This window comes from Hemitrygon akajei, chromosome 17 (genome assembly GCF_048418815.1).
Source record: "Hemitrygon akajei chromosome 17, sHemAka1.3, whole genome shotgun sequence".
Taxonomy (NCBI): Eukaryota; Metazoa; Chordata; class Chondrichthyes; order Myliobatiformes; family Dasyatidae; genus Hemitrygon; species Hemitrygon akajei.
In genome coordinates this window covers 49,349,182-49,364,596 of record NC_133140.1, presented here as the reverse complement: position 1 = coordinate 49,364,596, position 15,415 = coordinate 49,349,182, and the positions used below count along the sequence as shown (strand labels likewise).

Genomic DNA, 15,415 nt, shown 5'->3' with positions numbered 1-15,415 from the left:
CGTCTCGAAATGAATGCCTACATTGCATTTGTCTTCCTTACCACCTATTCGACATGCAAGGTGGCCTCTAGGAAATCCTGCACGGGGACTTCCAAGTCCCTTTGCATCTCTGATATTTGAATTTTCTTCCCACTAAAAAAGTAGTGTATGACTTTATTCCTTCTACCAAATGCATGACCATACACTAGCTACTCTATATTCAGTCTACCACTTATTTGCCCATTCTTCCAGCCTAAGTCCTTCTGCAGACTCCCTGCTTCCTAAGCATACCTGCCCCTCTCCCTACCTTTGTATCATCTACAAACTTGGTCACAAAGCCTTCAATTCCGTCATCTAAATCATTGACATATAATGTGAAAAGAAGAGGTCCGAATTTCAACCCCTACAGGACACCACTAGTCACCAACAGCCTACTAGAAAAGGGTCCTATTTATTCCCGTATTTTGCCTCCTGCCAGTCAGCCAATCTTCTATCCATGCTAGAATCTTTCCTGTAATACCATGGGTTCTTAACTTGTTTGGCAGCCATGTGCAGCACCTTGTCAAAAGCCTTCTTTAAAAAAGAAACAGTTGTGTAGTGGCATCAGCACTGGACTTCGAGGTGAATGGTCCCAGGTTCGAATCTGGCACACTTACACACGATCCATCCATGTTGAGAATTGAGTTGGCAACTCGGCCTTGTTTTTTAAAAAAAGAGACAAATGCTAAGGAAACAGCAAAAAATTCCATCCAATGCATCACAAAGTGTGAAAAGGAACAACAAAAATCCAAGTAAATAGCACCCCTTGACTCTCCTTTGTCTATCCTGCCTGTTACTTCCTCAAAGAATTCCAATTCTTGTCAGGCAAGATTTCCCCTTAAGGGAAACCTTGCTTATTTTGGCCTACTTGATCATGTGTCTCCAAGTACCCTGAAACTTCATCCTTTAATAATGAACTCAACATCTTCCCAAGCACTGAAGTCAGGCAAACTGGTCTATAATTTCCTTTCTTCGGTCTCCCTCCCTTCTTAGAGTGGAGTGGCATTTGCAATTTTCCAGTCCTCTGGAATTGCTCCAGAATCTAGTGATTTTTGAAAGACTACTGTCTCCACAATCCCTTCAGCTTCCTCTTTCAGAACCCTAGGTTCTTGAGTTAATCAGGGATTTGAATTCTTCTATTACAAGGAAGATGTGTGTGCTCTCCAAGGCATCTGTCAGACAATCTGCACAGATTTAGTGCACAAAAATGAATAATATTTCTTTAGATTAAGTTAATGGATCCATACTAAAATAGCAGCTATAAATATTGGCCAAAATAAACCTCATAGGATGTAGAATCTAAGTAGATTGGATCTGTATAGCTTTTCCTTAAGAGGGGTATATATTTATTCCCATTTAATATTTGCAGAGGTCAGTGCTATTTTTTGTTGATTGAGTTAAAATGTAACAACTTACTTCAGCTATTAATTATGTGTATTTGTTCAATACATAGGAGAAGACGATGGTATTGCAAAATCTTGCTGAGAAAGCTAAGTTAACGGAAGAAGTCTTGAATACCATTCCTGGAATGCACTGCAACCCTTTGCAAGGTGCAATGTATGCATTTCCAAGAATTTTTATTCCTGCCAAAGCTATCAGAGAAGCCCAGGTTTGTGATTCTGGCAATAATGTGTAATTACTGTACTTGAATGGCTAAGTGACTCGTATAATTTTGGGGTAGATTATTGCTTTACATTTTTAAATGGAATATGGTAAAAACATGACCTACAATAGCCCCCACAAGATTACAAATTCCTATCACAATCCTGTATAATTTTCAAAGATGAAATTCCATTGACTTTACTGAGCTTTAGAACAGGGTTGAACTTGCAGTCATCCATGCTAAATGCCATTACACTATTTATCAAATATTCTTGTCAAATTATTTACAAAATAGAGATTGAAATCAGTGGCCACAATTATAGATTTGCTGTTTTCAAAAGCTTAGTAACTTGAGTGATGTTTCTTCTTTGCTATTACCTGTAGATTTATGTCTTTCTTTTCAGCCTTGGCAGTCCTTTGTCCTATTTGTTAACTTGCAAAGTTTCTCTTCACTTTTACTGTTGTGGTGCTTCATATGGAAGAATAAAAAAAACATTTAACCCATTGGAAATTATGTTTAATGACAATGCTCATCTGAAGATTGTTTGATAAGTTTTGGCAGAAATTTGATCCATTTTTCTTTTAAGAACAAGGGATAAGCAAATGCAGCCTTGGATAACCAGTACAATACAAATACCCACAGTATATTAGGATGCGGTTTGTTGACTACAGCTCAGCATTAACACCATCATTCCTACAGTTCTGATCAAAAAGCTCCAGAACCTGGGCTTATGTACCTCCCTCTGCAACTGGATCCTTGACTTCCTAACTGGAAGACCACATTCTGTGCAGATTGAAAATAACATCTCCACCTCACTGACAATCAACACTGGCACAGCTCAAGGATGTGTGCTTAGCCCACTGCTCTACTCTCTCTCTCTATACCCATGACTGTGTGTGGCTAGACACAGCTCAAATGTCAGCTATAAATTTGCTGACGATACTATCGTTGTTGGGAGAATTTCAGATGATGGCGAGGTGGCATATAGGAGCGAGATATACCAGCTAGTCACACAGCAGTCCTCATAGAAGGATCAGAAGTGGAGAGAGGGAGCAATTTGAAGTTCCTGTCGATATCTCCGAGGACCTAATCTGAACCCAACATATTGATGCAACTATAAAGAAGACAAGACAGAGGCTTCATTAGGAATTTGCGGAGATTTGGTATGTCATCAAAAACACTCAAATTTCTACAGATGTACTGTGGAGAGCATTCCAACTGGCTGCATCACCGTGTGGTATGGGGGTGGGGGGCAGCCACTGCACAGAATCAATATAAGCTGCAGAGAGTTCTTAATTTATTCAGCTCCATCAAAGGTACTAGCCTCCGTAGTATCCAGGACATCTTCAAGGAGCAGTGCTTCAAAAAAGTGGTATCCATCAGTAAGGACCCCCACCACCCAGGACATTCTCTCTTCTCATTGCTACCTTCAGGAAGGAGGTCCAGAATCATGAAGGCACACACTCAATGATTCAAAAACAGCTTCTACCCTCTGAACGGACATTGAACCCATGAACACTATGTTGCTACTTTTTTTTGCATTACTCACTGTAATACACGTTTCCCTCTGTTATCATGGATTGCATTATACTGTTGTTACAAAGTTAACAAATTTCATGACATATACTAGTAATATTAAATCTGATTCTGATAAATTGAGATCAATGAAGAAACAGGTTAAGAGTTTCTAAAGATAAGTAAAAAGGAAATGATTAATTAAAATGAGCATTTCAGACAGACGTGAAATTACATTGGGAAATAAGTAAGTAGCAGAGAATACTTCTGGTATTCTGAAGAGAATACCAAAAAATATCCTCCTAGAACTATTATAAACTACATTTAGAATGAATGAGGAATTGAAAGAAACAGGATTAGTTTAAAAAGAAACAGAATTGGAGAAGTGAACAAGATTGAAAATCAATTCTATTCCCAGATCTAAGTTCCTGCATTTTAGGAATCTGTAAGTGGTGGATGCAGTGGCTGTCATCTTCCAAAGTTCATTAGACTCTAGAATGGTTCTCTTCGATCAGAAAGTAGCACAGGTAACACCACTACTTAAGAAAGGAGTGTGAGAGGAAGAAAAGGGGTATAGATCAATTAGCATGGCAACACTTGTAGGGAAATTGCTAGAATCCATTATTAACAAAATGGTGACAGGTCTCTAAGAAGATTACATCAAGACTGGGCAGTCTATGGATTTTTGAAAGGAAAACTATGCTTGACAAATTTGTTAGTGTTTTGAGTTTGGGGCTTGATAACTCTGAGGATGAATCAGCTGGTGTATTTGAACTTTGTGAAAAGTCTTGATGTGGTTACCTACAAGAAAATATACACAATTACACAGTTCAGTATTGGGGGTTAATATACCAGCATTGACTAAGATAGCAACCAAAAAAATAGAGAAAGTGTAAATGAATCATTTTTGGATTTGGGGGGTGGTGGGGGGAGTTGTGGCCAGTGAGATGTCTCAGTGATCTGTGCACAATCTGTTTAAGTGATTTCAGTGAAGGAGATTAAAAGAATGATATCAAAGTTAGATGGTAATGTGAGCTGTGAGTAGGATGTATGAAGTTTTAGGAGGGATATGAATTGTGCATGAACTAGGACATGACATACATTTCTATATATAATGTGGTTACTTTTTGTGTGGGACATAGAAAGGGAGGTTTTTTAAATGCTGAGAAGTTGAATGTTGTAGGTGTTCAGAGGCACTGGCATGTCCTTGTATATGAATCTGTGAAAGTTAAATGCAGGTATGGCAAGCATTTTGGAAAACAAGACAGACAATTTTTTTTAATTACAAAAAGATTTGAGTCATAAGTAGAGAGATATTGCTCCAATTAGGAGGCCTATTGAGATAATCTCTAGAATATTATATACAGGTCTAGTCTCCCTACTTAAAATGTGATAGTGTTGCAAAGGTTCACCAGATGATTCCTGTAGTGGTCTGGTTCTTGTATAATTGGGATTAAACAGAGAGGGTCCATCTTCTCTTAAAATCAAAAGAATGGGATGTATTCTTGTCACAGCATATATTTGAAAGAGCATAGGTGTTGATATAATCCCATATTATACATTGGTCTTGTGGAATAAGTGAATTCAGGAATTTTGTCCAAGAGTGAAATAGACTTTCAAAAGCTTTAGAGGAAAAAAGAGAAACTACAAATGCTGGAAACCAGGAGCAACATATGCAAAACACTGGAATAACTTGGAAGGTTAGGCAGCACCCGTGAAGGGAAATAAACCGTGACCATTTCACACCAGGAATAAAGAGTCTTTGACTAGCAGCCTAGTTTTGTTTTTTTAAATAGGGCGTAGATACTTAATCTTAGCAAAATTACCAGTGTATTTCTAGATGGGTTGCTTTGTAAACATCTTGACTTTATTACAAGTGTAATTGCAACAACCTTTTCAACTGGCTTACAAAAAATGAGATTTATTAAGATTTACATAAGTTTGTTTTACCTGTCTTAAATTATTCTTGTTTAGGCCAGTGGCATGGCTCCAGATATGTTTTACTGCATGAAGCTCTTGGAGGAAACTGGAATCTGTGTGGTACCTGGCAGTGGATTTGGACAAAAGGAAGGAACTCACCATTTCAGGTAATTCCCGAGTTCTGGCAAGCATAGTAAAAGTGGTTTGTAAATAGATTTTATGTATAAGTGAATTTTATACCCTCTCCACGTATTCCCCTAATACTTCCTCTGTTCACTAAAATGTTACTGTGTAATATCTCTGTAAAACAAAAATAAAAAATGTGTGAGGGTATTTAGTAAGTAACATCTTTAAAATATGCTAGTGCTGCACTGTTAAAGCCCTAAATGTGTCAGATTAACAGTTCAAAATCCAAAGTCAATTTCATTGTCATATGCACAATATCACGTTTGCACAAATGTAGTGAAAGGTTTACTTGGAGCAGCATTGACTTCTACTCTATAGATATATATATATGAATATATAGTTTGAGACAGAAGATATTTCCAGTTGCAAGGAGAAATCAGTTTAGATGAGATAGGAAGTATGTGGAAGATACTTCCAAAAGGAGTTCAGGCAAAGACATGGGTGTAGCTCAAGAAAAATTAAATTGTAGATGATTAGGAGGGAGAAAGAAAATGAAGGATACACTGGTAAAGAGATCTTGTAGGATGGAGTGAGGTTTGAGGAACATAAACACTTGCAGAGATCATTTGAGCTAAATGACCCATGCTTGTATATATTTAAAATAATACAAAATTTAATAGAATTTTAAAAAATTCAATAAGTTGCTTGTCAACATAGTTTATTCTGTCCATGCCTTCCTTGCAGTTGTGAATATAAATCTGCTTGCTAACCCCCGGAAGCGTTGTTGTAGGGGGAAAAAATTGCCAGAATTTTGCCCCATTCTGCTCAGTGAAGAAATAGTGCTATGATTACCTCCAATATAGCACAGCTCTTCTATTTTAAGAGAACTTTAACTGCATAAATCTTGGCTGTTTATTTACTGTCTCTTTAATCTTGATTTTTTTTAATTTTCCCTTTGAACTGCGAGTAAAGTTTCCCCATTAATCATCCACAATCCTACAATTTTACTACTGATTCAGAATCCTCATATGATCAATCACTTTAAGCTCTTGATTTAAAGTAGAGGAATAAATTAAAAAGTATATACATGAGTGTAAAACCAAAGGAATTAATATAGCAATGTTAATGGTTGGAGTTTTAAATTTGGCAGTTACAGTTTTTATCAAATGTGCACTGATATTTGCATCTTGTCCTCCTCTAGAATGACTATTCTTCTTCCAATTGAGAAGCTAAAAGTGCTGTTGCAGAGTGTAAAGGATTTCCATGGTAAATTTCTTCAGAAATATGCATGAACACTGTTGATATTGTTTACTGGAGAAATCCACATTATTAATGTTAATCCATCCGTCAGTCCTACCAAAATGTCAAATTGACATTTACAAAAAAAAAGTAGAAATTGCTGCAACTGTTTGCCAGTTTGGTATTGTGAATACCATTATTTTGTATAACTCTTGCATTTTTGAGAATACTTCTGTTTACAGTGAAATAGTAATGCTGGAATTCTTTTGTACTTTTTGGTAGTTTTTTTTAATTGAACAAACTAACATCCTCATATCTGATACTAGAAATGTTGCAGAAATTCAAGCCTCTAATCTGGAATTGCCAGAAGTATTTACTGGTAGTGCCTTATTTTGTCATTCTCATATCTCAATACATTAAGTTGACTCATAAACAGATTTGCATTTGTACTGTATCCTCACCATATGTGAACTTTTTACTGTGTATGCTGTTGGATGTTCAGCAAAATATTTGCTAATAAAAATCTCTCCGGGTTGACTAACAGAATGTTAACTTTAACACTGCCAAGCAAATGGATTTTATCATAATTGAAAACATATGGCAGAAGATTCTGTCACAAACCCTTTGAATAATCAAGATGCAACGTTTACAGGGATGAGTATTTATAAGTGGCCAGTCTTTGTAAATTATGAAACTGAACTTATTTCTTTTCATGGCCTTTCATGTAGATAGATTCAGAAATATAAAATAAAGATTGGTTTCCCAAATATGACTGCTAAGATTCTTTTTTTTTAAATGTGATTTTGAAATGGCTTTCTCTCCACTATGGAAATATTTTCTATTTGCTTCAGTTAATATAGGTGTCAAAATGAGCTGCATATGTGCTGTGCTTCCAATTTAAGCAAAGTTGACTTTCCAAATTGTTAAACGTCTAAAGTTCTGTCTTTGATTTAATGTCAGACACATTATATCAGGGGTGACCAACCTTTTACATTCCATGTGTCCATTTTTTCACGCATGAGTTCAGATGTGCCATACAACTCTGGTACCGCCATTCAATTTTTGTAAAAATATGTTGATCTAGACATATTTAGCATTTTTACATGATATTTTGATTTAATATAAAAACAAGATAAACATTACTTAATTTAACAAATATATTTTGTCTTCCTTTGGTTTGTTCCTTTTTCTTAATCACATATTCTTTCCGTAACTCAGACCCAAGCACTAGCTTCAGTTTTCCTTTTATTTCAGTCTGATGTTGTGTTTTATAGTGTCTATTAAGATCATGTCTTCTGTTACGTGAGAAAGTGTTTTCACAAACAATGCACAACGGTTTTCCTGACAGACCCGCTATAAATAACTCATTTTCCCACTGTTCATTGAATTCACACTTACTATCACTTTCTGCTTTTCTTTTGCTCATTTTCTTTTGCACTGTGATGGGTAACTGAATGTAAAAACAAGGCTTAATTTTCAAAAAAGTACAAAATGCAAATGTTCACAAAGAACGAACAAAGCACAACTCCGTAGTGCACGAGTGTCAATTGTAAACTGACTGGCAAAGACCTGCAATGCACCGCTGGTGCCTCAGGATCAAACAAGTATCAAACGTGTAATGAACAGTTATGGAACGACTGCAGAACAAAAGTCCTTCTTTCCTAGTTTGACTCATTGAACTTTTTTTTGATTGGAAACAGATTAATGTGAAAGAAGATAACATTCGCCAAAAGATGTGCACGATATAATAAAATCGCTAAAACTAATTGCTAAGTTTTAGATTTATTCTCAGTGAAACTCATTTCTAGCTCTAAGCTACTTGAATTCCTGTTGTAGATTTTTTTTCTACAAATCGGTTTTTGGTTAATACTTTTTGCATGAGTAGTTTTACTTTTTTATTATTATCACTGGGTGCAATGCGTCACTTCTAATTATCCAGCTGAACGGATCCTGACCCAGATCTGGGCCGTACCTTCCAAATATCTAGACCTGACTTGCACTACCTTACTTTCCCTTTTCTATTTTCTAATTATGATTTATAATTTAAATTTTTATTATATTTACTTCGATTTGTACTTCAGGGAGCGTGAAGCGCAGAATCAAATATCGTTGTGATGATTGTATGCTCTAGTATCAATTGTTTGGTGACAATGAAGTAAATGGAGTTACTTGTAGTGCTAAACTGCAAGATGCATCAGGGTTTCTCTTAGATGACTGAGGATCATGAAGAATATGTTGATATCTTTACTATCCAATATTTAGTTACACAATAATATAACCTATCAAACTTGATTGTTAACTTTGCATGCAGTAGAATACCAATCTTGTTGGTGATCCATGTGCATATTTCATCTTCTAAGGCAAATAAAATAATTTGTGACAATCTTCATTCCTGATACAAAAACACTTAACACAAAAGATAATTGATCAAAATTATACACTGATTTTAAGAACACAGGTGAGATTTACCAATTTTGCAGTCGCCCTCATACTGAAAATTTGTATGTTATGTAAACTTTTAATCTTTTCTAATTATATCATGGGGTTAGAACTCAATTTAATATACTGAAAACTGTTAGCTAGATCCAGGAATTATGTTTAAAAAGAATCCCTGCTTTCCAGTAGAGATTCACTTATAAAAATGCCTATCAAAACTATTATATCATCTAGACTTCAATGGAACTGTTAATGTTTCATTAGGTATACCAATAAAAATAATTAATAGACTCAGCATAATCTACAATTTTTTGTATTGGAATAATTACAGCACATTAATTGGAATACAGCACAGTGTACTAGAGCACTCATTTTCCTTCAAGGTGGGTTGTATTACCTTTGGCACTTGTGGTGTATCCATCTCTTGACTTGATGACAAAAATCTGATGAACTAGAACTCTGGAAATTAACTACTTAAAACTGAGCCTCTAATGACTGCATTATGCAAACAATATTTGAAGTAGGTAATATGAAGTAAATGTGATAGGTCTTCCATGCATTTTTTTTGTAAGTGAATTGAGTTAATATATTTCATGCTCTGCTCTGCTGTGTTCATATGTTATCTCTTGGTTATTATTTTAAAGTTATTCACAAATAAAATGACAAATAAGATAAAAAATTTAATGACCCTATTTAACAGCCTTGAAAGAAAAAAAGACTCCATTGTGTAGATTTATTTTATATTCCTTATCAAGCTCCACGCTCCACTCATTTACAAATTGTTTCATACTAGCAACTAAAAGGAAATTTCTCTAAAATATAATTTGAAGAAGTTCCTGGATTTGAATAACCAACCCACAATGAAGAAAATCAGGAGTTGTTTCTCTGTCTGCTCCTGCAGAAAAATAACTAATTCTTTAAGTTTTACAAAGCATCATTCAAACTTGTAACATTTAAATTGTGATTAGCCAGATCTTTCTTTGAAATCAAGAGAGTCAAAGTTGTCTCTACAACTTTAGTTCTGTTCTCTTATTCTTCCATAAGTTAATAACCCAGCTCTCGTTACCACCATCAGGGAGGAGATTGAAAACCCACACTCAAAAAGTTCAGAAATGATTCTTCCTCTTTCCCCTCAGATTTCTAAATGATCCATGAACATAATTTTTTTTGTAATTTGTAGTAACTTTGTACTAGAAACATAGAAAACCTACAGCACAATACAGGCCCTTCAGCCCACAAAGATGTGCCGAACATGTCTTTACCTTAGAAATTACCTAGGGTTACCCATAGGCCTCTATTTTACTAATCTCCATGTACCTATCCAGGAGTCTCTTAAAAGACCCTATTGTATCCACAGCTGCGAAACCACTAATTTCACATCATAAGATAATGATAATAAATCTGATTCTTTGTGTACTAATTGACGCCGATTTGCTGTTACAATGCTGTGCCACTTCTTATGACATCCAAAAGAGTAGTCGAAATGCACAGGCTAGCCTAGTAGCTTAACCAACGTAAAGAGCAGTTTTGCTAGAGCTGTTGAGGCATTGATCATGTGGATAGTCAGAGGCTTTTTCCCAGGGCTGAAATGGCTAGCATGAGAGAGCACAGTTTTAAGGTGCTTGGAAGTAGACACAGAGGAGATGTCAGGAGTGAGTTTGTTTTGTTTTTTTATTCAGAGAGTGCTGAGTGTGTGGAATGGGCTGCTAACGACTGTGGTGGAGGTGAAAATGATAGGGTCTCTTATCTTGCTAAGCAGCCTCATGTGCAGCACCTTGTCAAAGGCCTTCTGAAAATCCAAGTACACCACATCTAGTGCATCTCCTTTGTCTACCCTGCTTGTAACTTCCTGCAGTAGGTTAGTAAGGATTTTCCTTTCAGGAAACCATTCTGGCTTTGGCCTATCTTGTCATGTGCCTCCAGGAACTCCATAATCTCATCCTTAACAATCGATTCCAACAACTTCCCAACCACTGATGTCAAGCTGACGGGTCTATAGATTCCTTTCTGCTGCCTCCCACCCTTCTTCTTAAATAGTAGAGTAACACTTGAAATTTTCCAGTCATCTGGTACAATGCCAGAATCTATCGATTCTTGAAAGATTGTTAATACCTCCTCAATCTCCCCAGCTACTTCCTTCAGAACCCAAGGGTGCATTCCATCAGTTCCAGGAGATTTATCCACCCTCAGACCACTAAGCTTCCCAAGCACCTTCTCAGTCATAATGTTCACTACACATACTTCACTTCTCTGACACTCTTGAATGTCCAGTATACTGCAGATGTCTTCCACTGTGAAGACTGATGCAAAATACACATTCAGTTCCTCTGCCATCTCTGCGTCTCTCATTACAATATCTCCAGCATCATTTTCTATTGGTCCTATATCTACCCTCAACTCTCTTTTTACCTGTTGTATACTTAAAAAGGCTTTTAGTATCTTCTTTAATATTAATCATCAGCTTCCTTTCATAATTCATCTTTTCCTTCTTAATGACCTTATTTTCCTCCTGCAAGTTTTTAAAAGTTTCCCAATCCTCTATCTTCCCACTCACTTTGGCTTCCTTGTATGCCCTCTCTTTTGCTTTTACTTTGGTTCTGACTTCATTTGTCAGCCACAGTAGTGTCCTCCTTCCATTCGTAAATTTCTTATTTGGAATATATGTCTTGCTCTTCTCTCATTTCTCGCAAAAACTCTAGCCATTGCTGCTCTGCTGTCCTTCCTGCCAGTTCCCCTCTCATGCCATTATAATTTCCTTTATTCCATTGAAAAACTGACACATTTAAATTTAATATCTCAAATTTCAGAGTGAACTCTATCATATTGTGATCAATGTTCCCTCAGGGTTCCTTGACCTTAAGCTCTCTTATCACCTCTGGATCATTGCACAACACCCAATCCAGCACAGCTGATCCCCAAATGGGCTCAACAACGAGCTGTTCTAAAAAGCCATCCCTTAGACATTCTGCAAATTCTCTTTCGAGGTCCAGTACTGGGCTGGTTTTCCCAATCCACTTTCATGTTAGAATCCCAGCAATTATCATGACCTTGACCTTCTGACACACCTTTTCTATCTCCTCCTGTAATTTGTAATCCTCATCCCAGCTGCTGTTTGGAGGCCTGTATTTAGCTACCATTAGGGTCCTTTTACCCTTGCCATTTCTTAACCCATAGAGACTACACCTGCTGATCCAATGTCATCCCTTTCTAATTATTTATTATTTCTTATACACAAGGCCACACCACCCCTTCTGCCTGCTAACTTATCTTTCCAATACACTGTATATCCTTGGACATTCAACTCCCAATGGCAGCCATCCTTTAGCCAAATTTCAGAGATGGCCACAATTTCATACTTGCCAATCTGTAGCTGAATTTCAAGATTGTCCATTTTATTTCTTATGCTGTGCACATTCAAATACAACACTTTCAGTCCAGAATTTATTGCTTTCTGTTTTAACTACACCATGCCGTCTATTGCCCTGTAACTCATCCTATTGGCTGTGATTATGCCTCATCTCCTGCCTTTCCTTTCTATCATCTCTATTGCACACCATCTCTGATTTATTTCAGTTTTCCCCTTCCTCTGACCTATCACTCCAGTTCCCATCCCCTTGCCAAATTAGTTTAAACCCTCCCTAACAGCTCTATTAAACCTGCCTGCTAGGATGTTGGACCCCTTTGGGTTCAGGGGTAACCCATCCTTTCTGTACAGGATGATTCTGGGAATGAAAGGGTTTACATAAGAGGAGTGTTTTGCAGCTTTGTGCCTGTATTTACTGGAATTTGGAAGAATGTGGGGGGTGGATCTCATTGAAACCTACTGAATGTTGTAAGAACTAGATGACTTGGATATGGAGAGGATGATTCCTCTGAAGGGGATATCCAGAACTGAAGGGCACAGCCTCAAAATTGAGGAGTGATCTTTTAGAACAGAGAGGAGAAATTTTTTAGCCAAAGAGTCACAAATCTGTGGAATGCTCTGCCACAGACTGCAGTGGAAGCCAAGTCCATCGGTATATTTAAAGTGGAAGTTGATGGATTCCTGATTGGTCAGGGCATCAAGGGATATGGTGAGAGGGCATGTGTATGGAGTTGAATGGGATCCGGGATCAGCCATGAAATGGCAGAGTGGATTCGATGGGCTGAATGGCCTAATTCTGCTCCTATGTCTTATGGTCTTAATTTCTTGCCTTGGGTTTGTTAATGAATGTTTATGTTTTTAATCAAAGTAGCTGTTGCATTCTCCATAGTACAATCAACTAACTCAGCAATGATCATTTGACACTGACCTCTCCCAAGTGCTCTTATCTACTGAAGACTTGAGGGAACATTGCTTATTCTTCAGACTTGCATTTGCATGCTGGTAACTGAACTAACTTTTCATTGAAGAAACATGAAGTTTGACTACTGTATAACTGTATTGAGCATACAGATATTTTCCTGGAGTTTCTGAATTTTTGTCAGATGATCAGGAGCCAGATCCAGCCTCCCTCCTATCGATGGGGAATTTTCAGGGCTCCAGTTACTCATATAATCATTACACATTGACAGATGAGAATGACTAATACAATATATTCAGAGATGGCCAACCTATGGCACAACTATTTAAACAACTATTTGTATTTATAAAACAACATTAACATGCAACATTCCTAGCCCTTATTGTAAAATACTTCACATAAATGTTCAGTAGGGCATAGTTTCTCAAAAATGTTGGAAGAGAAAAGATATTTGCTAAGACCAGCAATATTTTAGTAAGTTGTCAGTAGGAACCAAGGGTTACTGGTAGTGGTTAGAGCAGTGGTTCCCAACCTTTTTTTGGCCATGCCCCACCTAATCACCTCTAAAATCCTGATGCCCCCCTGTGGTGATATATAATTCTTATTATTCAAAAAGTGAACTCCTATTCACTTGGAGGAAGCCTAAAAGACCATTAACTTGGTTTAAACAAGCTTCCAAAGAACATGGCATTCATGAAAGAGAAAAATAAAAGAACCAAAGGACTGTTAAAGTTCCGAGGAAGAAATTACTAAGAAATTGTAAAAAAAAAGAACATTAAGTGATATTAAAATAATAATAATAAATAAATAAAACAATGCCGATTTGTTTCTACAGCATACAAAGACAGATACACCGTTTAAAAGAGATGACGCAATGTACACACCTTCACACCACCAAGAACCGAAAGCTACTGCAAAAAGCAGCATTGGCGCGACCTCGTACGAGTTTCTTATGCGTTTGGACTTGTTCATTCGTTCCTTCCTACATCAGTCAATTCATTAATTTAATTATGAAAGCCATTTGATGGTTGTAATGATGGTGATACACTATATATACAGTACATACGCAATTACACATGTACATACACAAGTATTTTATGTTTGCATACTGTATATACACATATGTATTAACACACACTCACTCATACTCACACAGACTTACTAGAAAAAATTCACTTAATAACTCATTCTCGAATTGCCCCCCCTTAAAAATCAAAGTACGCCCCACATTGGGAACCACTGGGTTAGAGTAAAATCTAAATGATAGAGACCAGAATTAGCACACATGATCAATGCTTCTCATCATACACCTCTACCAGGCCACCTTTCACCCATAATCTCTCCAAGGAGAAAAGACCAAGTTCAATTAACCTATTCTCATAAGACATGCTCTCTTATCCAGGCAACATCTTTATACAGTGGCATGCAAAAGTTTGGGCACCCCAAGAGATTTGAGCGCTCAGATAACTTTTACCAAGGTCACAGACCCTAATTAGCTTGTTAGGGCTATGGCTTGTCCACAGTCATTGTTAGGAAAGGCCAGGTGATGCAAATTTCAAAGCTTTATAAATACCCTGACTCCTCAAACCTTGTCCCAACAATCAGCAGCCATGGGCTCCTCTAAGCAGCTGCTGAGCACTCTGAAAGTTAAAACAAATGATGCCCACAAAGCAGGAGAAGGCTATAAGAAGATAGCAAAGCATTTTCAGATAGCCATTTCCTCAGTTTGTAATGCAATTAAGAAATGGCAGTTAACAGGAACGGTGGAGGTCAAGTTGAGGTCTGGAAGACCAAGAAAACTTTCCGAGAGGACTGCTTGTAGGATTGCTAGAAAGGCAAATCAAAACCTCTGTTTGACTGCAAAAGACCTTCAGGAAGATTTAGCAGACTCTGGAGTGGTGGTGCACTGTCGCATTTTGCAGCGACATGTGCACAAGTATGACCTTCATGAAAGAGTCAACAGAAGAAAACACTTCCTGTGTCCTCACCACAAAATTCAGCATCAGAAGTTTGCAAAGGAACATCTAAATAAGCTTGATGCATTTTGGAAACAAGTCCTGTGGACTGATGAAGTTAAAATAGAACTTCTTGGCCGCAATGAGCAAATGTATGTTTGGAGAAAAAAGGGTGCAAAATTTCATGAAAAGAACTCCTCTCCAACTGTTAAGCATGGGGGTGGATCGATCATGCTTTGGGCTTCTGTTGCAGCCAGTGGCATGGGGAACATTTCACTGGTAGAGGGAAGAATGAATTCAATTAAATACCAGCAAATTCT

At 37.1% G+C, this 15,415-nt stretch overlaps 1 protein-coding gene across 1 annotated transcript in view; it reads left to right on the top strand.

Annotated features, from left to right (window-relative positions):
- The window catches only part of gpt2 (glutamic pyruvate transaminase (alanine aminotransferase) 2), a 57,583-nt gene extending 50,395 nt beyond the window's left edge, over positions 1–7,188 (top strand). Inside the window, exons 9-11 of the mRNA XM_073070081.1 lie at positions 1,472–1,627; positions 5,111–5,223; positions 6,384–7,188. Coding sequence (XP_072926182.1) covers positions 1,472–1,627; positions 5,111–5,223; positions 6,384–6,474 — 360 coding nt within the window. The 3' untranslated portion in view covers positions 6,475–7,188. The remainder of the gene's footprint in view (positions 1–1,471; positions 1,628–5,110; positions 5,224–6,383) is intronic.
- The last annotated feature ends 8,227 nt before the right edge of the window (positions 7,189–15,415 follow it).